This window comes from Notolepis coatsorum (assembly GCF_963971535.1).
Source record: "Notolepis coatsorum genome assembly, chromosome: 6".
In the NCBI taxonomy this organism is placed as follows: Eukaryota; Metazoa; Chordata; class Actinopteri; order Aulopiformes; family Paralepididae; genus Notolepis; species Notolepis coatsorum.
The window spans coordinates 175,399,620-175,413,596 of record NC_140170.1 but is presented as its reverse complement, the minus strand read 5'-3'; the positions used below and the strand labels follow the sequence as shown (position 1 = coordinate 175,413,596).

Genomic DNA, 13,977 nt, shown 5'->3' with positions numbered 1-13,977 from the left:
ACTTTCAGACGGTAGAATGGTTAAGACTGTAGTATTTAACTTTCAGGTGGTAGAATGGTTAAGACTGTAGTATTTAACTTTCAGCTGGTAGAATGGAATAGAACATTCAGCACCGGAGCTATATGACTGAATTAGGTCTAGAAGGACAGGGATATTTGCGAGTGCTTAAAATATGTCTGTGGTATAATATACTGCATGCCCGAGAAGGAAAACCTGGACCAATTTTTTTTTTGATGCACATCCCCAGCCAATCCAATCCAATGATGTGCAATACCACCCGGGAGACGATAGGCGGCGGTATTTGCCCTTTTGCGAGCTCAGACCCATTCCCAACGATAACATCAGGTTGGATGGATGAAAATGAATGGATATCGCTAATAAAAGAAATAACGATTAAAACCCGACCCGTCTGCGAGTTAACCCGACTATACTCGGGTCTGGCGTCCAATGTGTTAAGATCATAGTATTTAACTTTCAGGTGGTAGAATGGTTAAGACCGTAGTATTTAACTTTCAACTGGTAGAATGGTTAAGACCGTAGTATTTAACTTTCAGCTGGTAGAATGGTTAAGGGAATATCTTTTAAAAAGATTTCTTCCCTTCCCCCATCCCTAGCTGTCTCGTTCCCCTGTTCTTCTTCTGCTAGTTAGCGCACATTATTCGGTTATTTTAGTGTCTTGTGTGTTTCCCCTTTTCACCCCCCCCCCCCCCCCCCCCCCCGTAACCTCTTAGCCTGCAACAGGACGTTTTTCTGACTTTTTGCAACCGGCAATTTGGCGACCCCTAGTGGCTCGGGTGTGCATATTTTGTAATACAATATATATATATCGAATTGAAGGCCTATTTGTTGCCTGTCGATAGCGACAAAATCCGACAAAATCCGTTGAGCGGTTCTCGAGTTACATGCCGGTATTGGAGGCTTGTGCAAAGTACACTGTATTGCGCAAAATACCACTCCCGACTCAGGCTGCAGTAGTTCCGTCAATCTAGATCCGATCTCGAAAATGATTGTGGATCGTTGTAGCCAATGAGTGTGGCTTGCAATGATACCCCATGTGGGGATGTGTGAATCAGGGATGTAGGTGAACAACTAAATTCTTTAACAGGAATCCAAATGAATTGAAGTCTATGAGAAAACTGAGTTTTTCTTTGTACACAGTTTACCAAAATCACTCCTAATCAATCATTTCTGAATGGATATTTATGAAATTTGGATATGTACTACATAAGGTTTCAGGCTATGGCTCCATCTGTATTTGTAAGACATACCACCTTCTGGGGAAATACTACCTCTGGACTACTAACTACTACAGAAAAACATGAGTAACAAGTTTTTCTACAACTCAAGTTCAGACCTATTGTACTCTATTACGTTAGCACTAAAAGGGCATTTTCTTTCTGGAATCAGAAACTTCAGAATGTCATCTTTCAAAAGAGACCAGGCTCATGCATGTGCTATAAGTATAAAGTATGTTGTTTTGGTTTGCAAAAAAAGTATGCAGTCCTCAAGTTGAAGTTAAAGAATTGCCACTTTTCTGCCCGCTTGATAAGCGGTAAAGGAAAAGGTTGTTCTGTCTAGGGACAGGGAACAGAGCTATGGCACTGCATGGAGGCCCAGTAGTCATCCAGTTATGAATGGCCACGTTTTGAACGGACACTGCACTAATATGTCAAGATGACAAACATAATGTGAGGTGAGGTGTTTGGATCTTACCCTGAAGTACTGGAAACGGAAGGCATCGTTCTTGTGTTTGAAGACGTAGTATCCCAGCCCAGCTAGTAGACACACCAACAGCAACGACACCAAAATGGCAGACATTGTGCCACTGGAGTGGATCTGGCCTCTGGAAGCCTGGTGGGGAGTCTGGAGGGAACAGAGAACACGGAGAACACAGAACATATCATCTGGGTTCTCTGGAAGCATGGTGGGGAGTCTGGAGGGAACAGAGAACACAGAGAACACGGAACATATCATCTGGGTTCTCTGGAAGCATGGTGGGGAGTCTGGAGGGAACAGAGAACACAGAACACAGAACATATCATCTGGGTTGCTTACAGATTACCTGTACGTGCAAAGTGATCAGTGCCCTAAACCATGCGTTCTCGGCTAACGAATTCATTAAATTCTTTACCATGAAAATGTATCTCATAAGAGATGAAATTGTTGGCTTACTCAACAATCAGAGTCCCTCCCAACCTCTGATGGGCCTTCCCCCTGACTTTGAATCCAGCCATACGCTATGCTGCCTTGAAAACGTCTCACTTAGTGCCCTCTCTAAATTAGTTGGTGCGGCTAAACCCTCAACCTGTCTATTTGACCCTCTTCCAGCAACTCTCATCAAAAAACTCTTCCCAACTCTAGGCCCTGCCCTACTCAATATCTTCAACACCTCCTTGTCTACTGGCGTGGTGCCCCTGGCCTTTAAATCAGCCGTCATTAAACCACTACTTAAAAAACCGAACCTCGACCCTTTAATCTTGAAAAATTACAGACCCATCTCCAATCTTCCGTTCCTATCCAAAGTGTTAGAACGGATTGTCGCAACGCAACTCACTGACCATTTATCAAACAATAATCATAATGAATCTTTTCAATCTGGCTTTAGAGCCTTACACTCCACCGAAACGGCGGTTACCAAAGTTACAAATGACTTACTGCTCTCTCTACTTCTGTGCTCTTACTGCTTGATCTCAGTGCAGCCTTTGACACTATCGATTATTCGATTCTTCTATGTCGGCTTGAGAATCATGTTGGCATTCGGGGTCACGCACTTGCTTGGTTTAAATCTTATTTAACTGATAGAACACACTGCGTGGTCTATAATGATTTAACATCTGAGACCCTCCCAGTGCAATGTGGTGTCCCACAAGGCTCTGTCCTGGGCCCTTTGCTATTTTCGATTTACATGCTACCCCTGGGCAATATCATACGCAAATTTGGCATAAACTTTCATTTTTACGCTGATGACACCCAATTATATATACCTATTAAGCCAAATGATTCCTCCCAATTACAAAATCTTGAGGCCTGCCTGCTTGCCGTCAAAAAGTGGATGTCGCAAAACGTTCTACTCCTTAATGCAGATAAAACTGAGATGTTAATTGTTGGCCCCCCAAACCACAGAGGCCTGTTTCAGGACATCTCCCTCAACTTTGATACTCGTCATGTATCCCAGAGCTCCACCATAAAAAACCTCTGAGTAATTTTTTATTCCTCCCTTTCATTTAATGCACATATAAAAATGTCACCAAAATTGCCTTCTTCCATCTTCGTAATATCGCATAAATTTGCCCCATTTTAACTCTGGCTGATGCTGAAACCCTGATTCATGCTATTGTCTCATCACGGCTAGACTACTGTAATGCACTTTTTTCAGGCCTACCTAATTCAAGCATCAAAAATCTTCAACTCGTGCAAAGTGCGGCTGCACGGATACTAACTAGAACTAGAAAATTGTATCACATCACACCAGTTTTGTCCGCCCTACATTGGCTTCCTATTCAAGCCCGATCTGACTTTAAAGTGCTACTCCTCACCTACAAAATGTCTAATGGGCTTGCACCGCTCTATCTATCCGATCTCATCTCCCGATACTCGCCCGCTCGTGCTCTGCGCTCACAAAATGCGGGGCTTCTATCGATTCCTATGGTTAAAAAGAAATCCGCCGGCCACAGAGCCTTTGTCTACCGCGCTCCCTACCTGTGGAACAAATTACCTGCCGTCGTCAGGGGCGCCTGCTCTGTCGAAGCCTTTAAATCCCTGCTTAAGACCCATCTTTTCTCTCTCTCCTTCAACCTACCCTGATCTCACCTGGTCAGGGACTGACCTTTAGATTAATCTGTCTAGTTTAGTTAGGATGTCTAGTTTCTCCCATGTCTGCCTTTCTGCAGACATGGGAGAACCTTTTAACCTCTGTCTCTGTCTCAACTGGTCCCATGGAACAGCTTCAATGCCGCCCCTGTGCCTCAAATAGATCCGCTATCAGCTCTATCTTTAATCTTTCAAAATGTTCAGTTGCTATCGCTATCAGCTCTATCTTAAATGTCTAAATGTTCAATTGCTATTGCATGCACTCATCTGTGTTTCATTATACACATGAGTGCATGCTTACCAACTGTCCATCTGCAACACTACTATCACCGACATCTAAGAAGGGAGATCCCCCCTTGAATTGGCCATTCTAAGGTTTCTCTCCTCCACATTGCCTGTGGTGCATTTTTCCCTAGTGCTAGGTTTTAGTGAGTTTTTCCTTACCTTCGCAATGGGGTATGTCTGGGAGTGTTCGCATTGCATTCATTTATTTTGCATTTATTTTAAATTTGTTGGACCTTATGGTGTTCTTGTTTTGTTTCTTGACTTATTGTGATGTTTCTTCTTGCCTTGTTTAAAGAAGATGTGTCCGACCCATGGGGACATTAACGTGTGTTGTCGGGCCTTACAAATAAATTTGATTTGATTTACTGATTTACTGAAATTCAAGGACTTTCAAGTACTTTTCCAAGCACTATTTTTCGGATCCAATATGTATGGCTTAAAACCAATTTCAGACAATTAGTTACACTTTAGATCTATTTCTTGATTCAGAACAATTTTATCATGGATGAACAAAACTTTCAATGTGAATGGTTGGACTTTTTAAGCACCTTGTTAAAAGATTGGCTGTTTTCAAGGAATTCCAGGCCTTGGCTTAAATTTTTTCTCAAAAATCAAGCAATTTAAGCACTTCAAGGACCTTGCTAACGGACCGCGGCATATCCGTCAGTTCCACAAGTTCATCCTCTCTGAACCTCTGTTCATCAAAATGGATACAAATCTATCAGATGGACTCATCATCAGCCTTTTTCAACAAACAGATACTCCTCAATGAATACAGATTCCATCATACCAAGTCTGAAACACGCTATATTTCCCGGTGGCATAATGAACAGCGTACACTGAATTTGTCCATTTTTATACCAAAAGGAAGTTTATAACGGGGGTCTAAAGGTCTCTCTCTCTCTCTCTCTCTCTCTCTCTCTCTCTCTCTCTCTCTCTCTCTCTCTCTCCCTCTCTCTCTCCCTGCTAGTTCAAGAAACAACTGGGCGGAATGAGCGAAACAGAACTCCTTTTTTGTCACTTGTTATCTTAGAGGAATGTTCTCCTCCCCCTTCTAACTCAGCCTTCTAACTCATATCTCTGGTTAGAGGTCTAGTGACCTCACCCCTGGCCTAAACAACAGTCGATTGATACGTCACCCCTGGTTGCTTGGCGATTTCAACCTCTCTGTCACTCTAGGACAAAGCCTACAGCCTTATCTGTCACCAAATAGGCCCCTGCCGAACTTCAAAACCAAACACCACTTTAAAGGCAATAATTTACCTGTTAAACAGGTAAATGACGGGCACTTTGCCCTCGTCTGCTGGCTCTGCGCTGTGTTTTTGCCGATCAACCAATACATTGTTGGACAGTTGAATTTGCCGCCTTTCGATTGTCACTCTACTCGACCTATTGCATGCTTCCAGTCTCGGGTTACAGGACCAAACATCCGACGAGCATCATTTGACAAGCCATTCAGAACTGGTCAGACCCTGAACGGACCCCTCACCTCTGATTGCGAAAAATATTGACCACCTTTGTAGCCAATGAAATTCTGGAGCCAAGGGTATCCCATGTGAGGGGTGATTGCAACGAGAAAGACAAAGAAGAAGCCGGACAAGTGTTTTGTTTTGACTAGCACGTCGGAATCAACGAGCGGCCATTTTGGATAATCATGCCAAATTATTGCCGGTACACACATTGCAAACACCTTTGTAAAACACAAAATTTCAGTGGGATTGTTATAAACTTTGGATCTGTACTAGATAAGACTTCAGGCTATGGAACCGTTATGTTTTCCAGCTCCTACCTCTCAGCTGGAACTCAAAAACAGGCAATTAGCAACAAGTAAACAGAAATGTGAGTAAACAAAACATTTACTTTTTATTTTATTAAATTTTCTTATCTACTTTTTCTCCCTGTTTTTCTATTTTTCTCCCATCCCAATTTCGTATTATCCAATTCTACCCTCCCCTGTCTCGAACGTTGTTAGACCATGCCTCCCACTGGTCGGCTGCAATGTGGACGAAGCCTTGCATCACGTGTCCCCTCCGGTACACGAGGAGGCAGCCGTCGCATCTTTTCACCTGCACAGCGCGATCGCTCAGTGGTGAGGAGTAACGTGTGGGAGGCCCACATTCAAAACCGCTCTTAAAAAGCACCTACGGGAGGCTGCAATTTTCGAAACTGGCCACCGGAAATGTCCAAACCCCCCACCCCCTCCTAAAATAGACAGTCTCCTCCCCACCGCATGTATATATTCTCTCCCCGCCGTATATGTATATTTCTTTCCCACCCACCCACCCCCTCCTAATGTACAGTCCCCTCCCCATCATATGTATATACTCTGTCAGGATCTATGAGTAACAGTACTGTATATTTGAATACTGTATATGTCACAAATGTATCAGTACTAAATACCTATATGTCCCTATGCCATAAATGTCATGTATGTTGAGTATGTCTTAAATGTCAATATGAAATGAAAATGGGGGACCCTGATGTAAACAAGACAAACGTCTTTCTCTGTGGTCTGCATCCCCTTAACAATTGTGTGTATTGAGCCGTACTGTATTGTACCCATTCTGCAATCTGTTAAATAAAGTTTTCATTCATTCATTCATTCATTCATTCATTCATTCATTCATTCATTCATTCATTCATTCATTCATTCATTCATTCACCCTCTGCTAATACCGACACTACCTTAAACCCAATGTAATAGTGTTAGTGTAGCAGTGGGAGACACTGGCCTTGGCTGTGTGCTAGACAGCCACTTATCAGGGGAGAGCATGGCACAAAAGGTGGCCTCATGGCATTCCTCAACTTGTCTACTTTATTTGTAAAGTAATCATTAAAATGATTTGCAATATCTGCTGCTTGGTAAGGAATTTACCCTCTGTTTCTATAAAGGAAGGATGCATGTTTGAGTTCCTCCCCATTATGTTATTTAACGTTCTCCATAATCTTAGAATCACTGATTTTCTGCATGTAGTATTCCTCTACATGTATTCAATTTGGTTACCGCGTTTCTTAGTTTACAGTAATGTTGTTTGTCACATAGAATACCTGTTCTATTTGCAGTTTTTTTTTGCATCATCTTGTTGGACCATCAAACTTCTCATCTCATTATTCAACCAAGGTGCACAATTTGACCGTGCCGACCATTTTCTCATTGGAGCATGCTGATCGGCAATCCTCATGAAATACTTCATAATTACTCCCAGTGCTTTTTCTGGGTTTTCTTCATGGCAAACATCAAACCATTGCTTATTCTTTAGCTCCTCCACAAATTGCGCCGGATTAAACCCCTTATAAGACCTTCTATAATTTATCTTGGAGCCAGCTTTAGGTATTTTGGTCTTCCGTACAATAGCAACTAGGTTATGATCACTAAAACCAACTGTAAGTGACAACACTTTAGTGCAGTGCACTGGCCTGTTAGTATATGATCAATGCAGGTTGTTGTAATGGCCCCATGTTTATTTGTAGCCATTCTGGTTGGTGACTGATGTCATTACCTGAGTCATATTACACATTTTGACAGCTAATGCAATCTTGTTCCACATGGGGCATTTCTCATTGAAGGCATTGATATTCAGGTCTCCCATTAAATATATTTCACTATTACAATCAGCTGTGTTGTCTAACATTTCACATATACCATCTAGATAATTTGAACTGGCACTTGGTGGCCTATAACAGCATCCAATTAATATGGGTTTTAAATTTGGCAATTGTATTTGTAACCATAAGGCTTCTATTTCATTTTTCATTAAGTCGTATCGTACTTTAGCTGGAATATGATTCTGTACATAAATCAGAACTCCGCCACCATTCTTATCTCTATCCTTTCTGAATAGATTGTAACCATGCATTGCAACCTCTGAATAACCAAAAGATGAGTGTGTTTCTGAGATAGCAAGTATGTGTATATTATTTGATTCTACCAAATGGCATAATTCATGCACCTTGTTCCTCAGACTACACACATTCAAATGAGCAAGTAACATACCCTTCTTTGGCAGATTAACAGTCTGACACTATTGTCATGTGTTCATAATTAGGTCATATCAGACATACCTTTAAAAGTCCAGTGATACAATTAGGCTCTGGGGTGCTGTGGGGGGGGGCGAATGATCAGCTTGTCATGCCTCAGAAAGGCAATCTCACCCCTCTCCCGGGCTTCCCTCAATTTAAGGAGTAGCTCTTTCCTTTTCATTCTGACTGTGTCAGTGTAATCTTCATTAATGTAGATGTTCGTCCCTCATGTAGTGAGATTTTTGGCTCTCTCCAAAACCGCTGATCTGTCCTTGAACCTCAAGAACTTCACCACTATGGGTCTGGGTCTGGTGTTGTGAGCGGCTGGCTTCCCAGTACGGTGAGCTCGCTCAATTTCAATGCCTCGTTGAAGCTTGAGCTTGTCCACAAGAATGTCCTTCACCTTTTCCTTGGTTTGCGCCCAGGTCTCCTCAGGCTCGTCGCCGATGCCGCCAAGAACCAAGTTGCTCCTTCTCGATTGTCCTTCTGCATATTCCATTTAGTCTGTGACAGCTGACAGGCCGTCACTATTTTTCAAGATTTCGGCTTGCTTAGACTTACAATATTCAGACTGTTGCACATTTTGAGTTTTCATATCATCTACATCCTTTTGAGTAAATTGAATACTAGACCCGATTTCCTGAACCTTCTTTGTAATGACATCCAGCCTGGTGTTAGTGGAGTTCATAATCATTTTAACAAAGCCTCTCAAGTTATCCTGTTGCTGCTGTAAGAGTGTAGTAAACATGTCTTTCTGCTGTTGTAGTAACTCTGTTACCTGAGCAAGAGAGACCTGATCCCCCTCTGGTTTTTCTCCTTTGCAGTCCATCTGCAATTTCTTTGGTGGCATACTGAAAGCTCTTTCTAGCGTCACACTTCTCCTTGTATTAAAATGTTGGCTGGTAGCTGGTAGCCTTGGGCTGGCCTGGTGGTGGTAGCTGAGCAGGTGAAGCCTGGGCCTGGCCTGATGGTGGTAGCTGAGCAGGTGAAGCCTGGGCCTGGCCTGATGGTGGTAGCTGAGCAGGTGAAGCCTGGGCCTGGCCTGATGGTGGTAGCTGAGCAGGTGAAGCCTGGGCCTGGCCTGATGGTGGTAGCTGAGCAGGTGGAGCCTGGGCCTGGCCTGCTGGTGGTAGCTGAGTAGGTGAAGCTTGGGCCTGGCCTGATGGTGGTAGCTGGACTGCTGGAGCCTAGCCTGGGCTGGGCTGCTAGCCTGCTGGTACAGTAGCTGCAACTTGAGCTTAGGCTAGGCTAATTCAGGCAACCAGAGGGTGTAGGCCGAGGGGGATCATCCCTATGTTCCCCGGGTCCTATGTTCCCCGGGTTCTATGTTCCCCGCCTTGATTGATTAATAGATTGAACATTTTATAAATTTTTATTATTTAATTAATTATTAATGTCCGCCTTGTTTCTAACGGTTAAGCTTAGGCCCTCTTTCGAACTGGTTAAGGTTAGAGTTTGGAATCAGGGCTGGTGGTCTAAAATGTTCAATCAATCAATCAATCAATCAAAGCGGGGAACATAGAACCCGGGGAACATAGGACCCGGGGAACATTGACATGCTCCCGGCCGAGGCAGGATGACTCCACCAGAAATCAAAAGTGTGTAAAAAAAAAACATCCACCGTTTTCCACATGATTACCATGAGATTTCAAATTGCATATCAGATGGAAAACTTTCAAGAGGTAAAAATATAAAATGATGGTAAAAACAAGGTAAAAACAAGTTGACCTGGCCTGGAGCTTGCATGGACAGGTGTGTCTCTGTGAGAGTACCCACTTTCACCCGTTATTGACGACTCACCGACTCAGGGGTTAGTTCTCACTTTGGTTTTTTATTCACAATTATCACTCGTACAGCGTACAACTCTGGGTGCATCACCTCTCATTGCTTCATGTCGTCTCCATTTGAACTTCCCATACTACCAGTACCAGTGTCCCTATGATCCTCAAAATTCAGACATAAAATTCAGACATAAAAAAAAGAATTCATATGGTTGATCCTTTAACTTCGATCTAGGACACATCTCCTCTCATGCCATAAATGTCATGACGTCATGTATGTCATAAATGTCACTATGAATTGAAAATGGGGGACCCTGATGTAAACAAGACAAACGTCTTTCTCTGGTCTGCATCCCCTTAACAATTGTATGTATTGAGCCGTACTGTATTGTACCCATTCTGCAATCTGTTAAATAAAGTTTTCATTCATTCATTCATTCATTCATTCATTCATTCATTCATTCATTCATTCATTCATGCATTCATTCATTCATTCATTCATTCATTCATTCATTCTCCTTCCAACCCATTTTATCAGCTTAGACAGCTGAACGTGGAAGAGAGAGTTTTATTAAATTATGTCTAGCCCACAGGATTGTCCAAAACATTGTTTCAAAGTACCTGTTACTACTAACACCACAAGAGGGAGCACAATTGATTTACCATAATTACACCACAAGAGGAAGCACAATTGATTTACCATAATTACACCACAAGAGGGAGCACAACTGATTTACCATAATCACACTACAAGAGGGAGCACAACTGATTTACCATCATTACACCACAAGAGGGAGCACAACTGATTTACCATCATTACACCACAAGAGGGAGCACAACTGATTTACCATCATTACACCACAAGAGGGAGCACAACTGATTTACCATAATTACACCAGAAGAGGGAGCACAACTGATTTACCATAATTACACCACAAGAGGGAGCACAACTGATTTACCATAATTACACCACAAGAGGGAGCACAACTGATTTACCATCATTACACCACAAGAGGGAGCACAACTGATTTACCATAATTACACCACAAGAGGGAGCACAACTGATTGACCATAATTACACCACAAGAGGGAGCACAACTGATTTACCATAATTACACTAAAAGAGGGAGCACAACTGATTTACCATCATTACACCACAAGAGGGAGCACAACTGATTTACCATCATTACACCACAAGAGGGAGCACAACTGATTTACCATAATTACACCACAAGAGGGAGCACAACTGATTTACCATCATTACACCACAAGAGGGAGCACAACTGATTTACCATAATTACACTAAAAGAGGGAGCACAACTCATTTACCATAATTACACCACAAGAGGGAGCACAATTGATTTACCATCATTACACCACAAGAGGGAGCACAACTGATTTACTATAATGTCACCACAAGAGGGAGCACAACTGATTTACCACAATTACACTACAAAAGGGAGCACAACTGATTTACCATAATGTCACCACAAGAGGGAGCACAACTGATTTACCATAATTACACTAAAAGAGGGAGCACAACTCATTTACCATAATTACACCACAAGAGGGAGCACAATTGATTTACCATCATTACACCACAAGAGGGAGCACAATTGATTTACCATCATTACACCACAAGAGGGAGCACAACTGATTTACTATAATTACACCACAAGAGGGAGCACAACAGATTTACCATCATTTCACCACAAGAGGGAGCACAACTGATTTACTATAATGTCACCACAAGAGGGAGCACAACTGATTTACCACAATTACACTACAAAAGGGAGCACAACTGATTTACCATAATTACACTACAAAAGGGAGCTCAACTGATTTACCATCATTACTATTGATCATAGGACACTACATGTATTTACAGGTGTAACCAAAGTGCCATCTAGAGGATATGTGTCGTTATAACAGGAAGTGACCACGACCATATATGGAAGGAGAAGGAGTGAGGTAACTATACCTCATTTTTATGCAACCATGTCATCTGAGATCAACCAATCATGTAACACCACAGGGTGTAGTTAGGGAAGGAGGAAGTCCTCTAACGACTTTAATGTGTGTGTGTGTTTCCTTTTGTATTTAACAGTCCCTCTCTCTCTCTCTCTCTCTCTCTCTCTCTCTCTCTCTCTCTCTCTCTCTCTCTCTCTCTCTCTCTCTCTCTCTCTCTCTCTCTCTCTCTCTCTATCTCTCTCGCACGCGCACGCACACACACACACACACACACACACAATTATAGCTGGGTACCAGATAAGATACGATATTCCTTTATTGATCCCCTTGGGGTAATTCGGGCATCAAAGCAGCATGGGGGAGGGGAGGTATGGGCAGGCTAATAGAAGAAAGACATACATATAGACAATACAATTTAAACTAAATACAAAAATATGAGAACAGAATACACAAGGTACCCTAACTGTCATACGTTGCAGGTTGTGGAGATAGATGTATTCTATGTGTATCTTACTCTACCTCCATGTGAGCCAGATTAGTTTGGCCTCTAGGGGGGGGGGGGGGCACATTTTCCCTGCCACCCTCATATAACTTCATCAATAAAATATAACCAATCAATAAAATCCCTTCTCTGCTTGATCGCGCCCACAGTGTGAAACCGGAGCGCTCGGACCGTTAAGGTTCTCAATGGTGGCCATGTTCGCTCCATCGTCCCGACCGTCGTTAAGCAGCTGGTGATTCTAACTGATCTTTAGAACATTGGGCATCTCGCCATGATGATGATGTCATGGAAGACCAACTTACAGCCAACTTGTTAACCAACCTAATAACCAACCTACTAACCAACCTAATAACCAACTTACAGCCAACTTAATAACCAACCTAATAACCAACCTAATAACCAACCTAATAACCAACCTAATAACCAATCTAATAACCAACCTAATAACCAACCTAATAACCAATCTAATAACCAACTTAATAACCAACTTACAGCCAACTTAATAACCAACCTAATAACCAACCTAATAACCAACCTAATAACCAACCTAATAACCAACTTACAGCCAACTTAATAACCAACCTAATGACCAATTTACAGCCAACTTAATAACCAACCTAATGACCAACTTAATAACCAACTTAATAATCAACTTACAGCCAACCTAATAACCAACTTACAGCCAACTTAATAACCAACCTAATAACCAACTTAATAACCAACCTAATAACCAACCTAATAACCAACCGAATAACCAACATAATAACCAACCTAATAACCAACCTAATAACCAACCTAATAACCAACCTAATAACCAACCTAATAACCAACATATTAACCAACTTAATAACCAACATAATAACCAACCTAATAACCAACCTAATAACCAACTTAATAACCAACCTAATAACCAACCTAATAACCAACTTAATAACCAACCTAAAAACCAATCTAATAACCAACATAATAACCAACCTAATAACCAACCTAATAACCAACATAATAACCAACCTAATAACCAACATAATAACCAACCTAATAACCAACCTAATAACCAACTTAATAACCAACATAATAACCAACATAATAACCAACTTACAGCCAACTTAATAACCAACATAATAACCAACTTAATAACCAACCTAATATCCAACCTAATAACCAACTTACAGCCAACTTAATAACCAACCTAATAACCAACTTAATAACCAACCTAATATCCAACCTAATAACCAACCTAATATCCAACCTAATAACCAACCTAATAACCAACCTAATACCCAACCTAATAACCAACATAATAACCAACCTAATTGAAAAATGTAAATAAAAATATTGTGGAAAAAAAAGAAATAATAATAACCAACTTAATAACCAACCTAATAACCAACCTAATTGTTGTGGTCCGCCTTTTGGGAACATTTTGGACTTCTCGAAAAAAAATTAACAGTATCATCTGGCACCATCCGGTGGCCTTTTGGCGGTACTACTCCTGTCAGAGATGACCCGTTATTTTAGCGTTATTTATTTGTCATGTTTGATCTCTGCCGTGTTACTTCCTATTGTTTTGTGTCTGTAATATTCCTGCCTATTAGTCTAGTATCCTTG

The 13,977-nt window shown here is 41.6% G+C and overlaps 1 protein-coding gene across 2 annotated transcripts in view; it reads right to left on the bottom strand.

Moving 5' to 3' along the window:
- stab1 (stabilin 1) overlaps positions 1–13,977 on the bottom strand; it is a 335,483-nt gene that overhangs the window by 73,137 nt on the left and 248,369 nt on the right. For both annotated transcript variants that reach the window (XM_084317601.1, XM_084317602.1), the window contains one exon: positions 1,714–1,863. In XM_084317601.1, the coding sequence (XP_084173727.1) occupies positions 1,714–1,863 (150 nt within the window). The remainder of the gene's footprint in view (positions 1–1,713; positions 1,864–13,977) is intronic.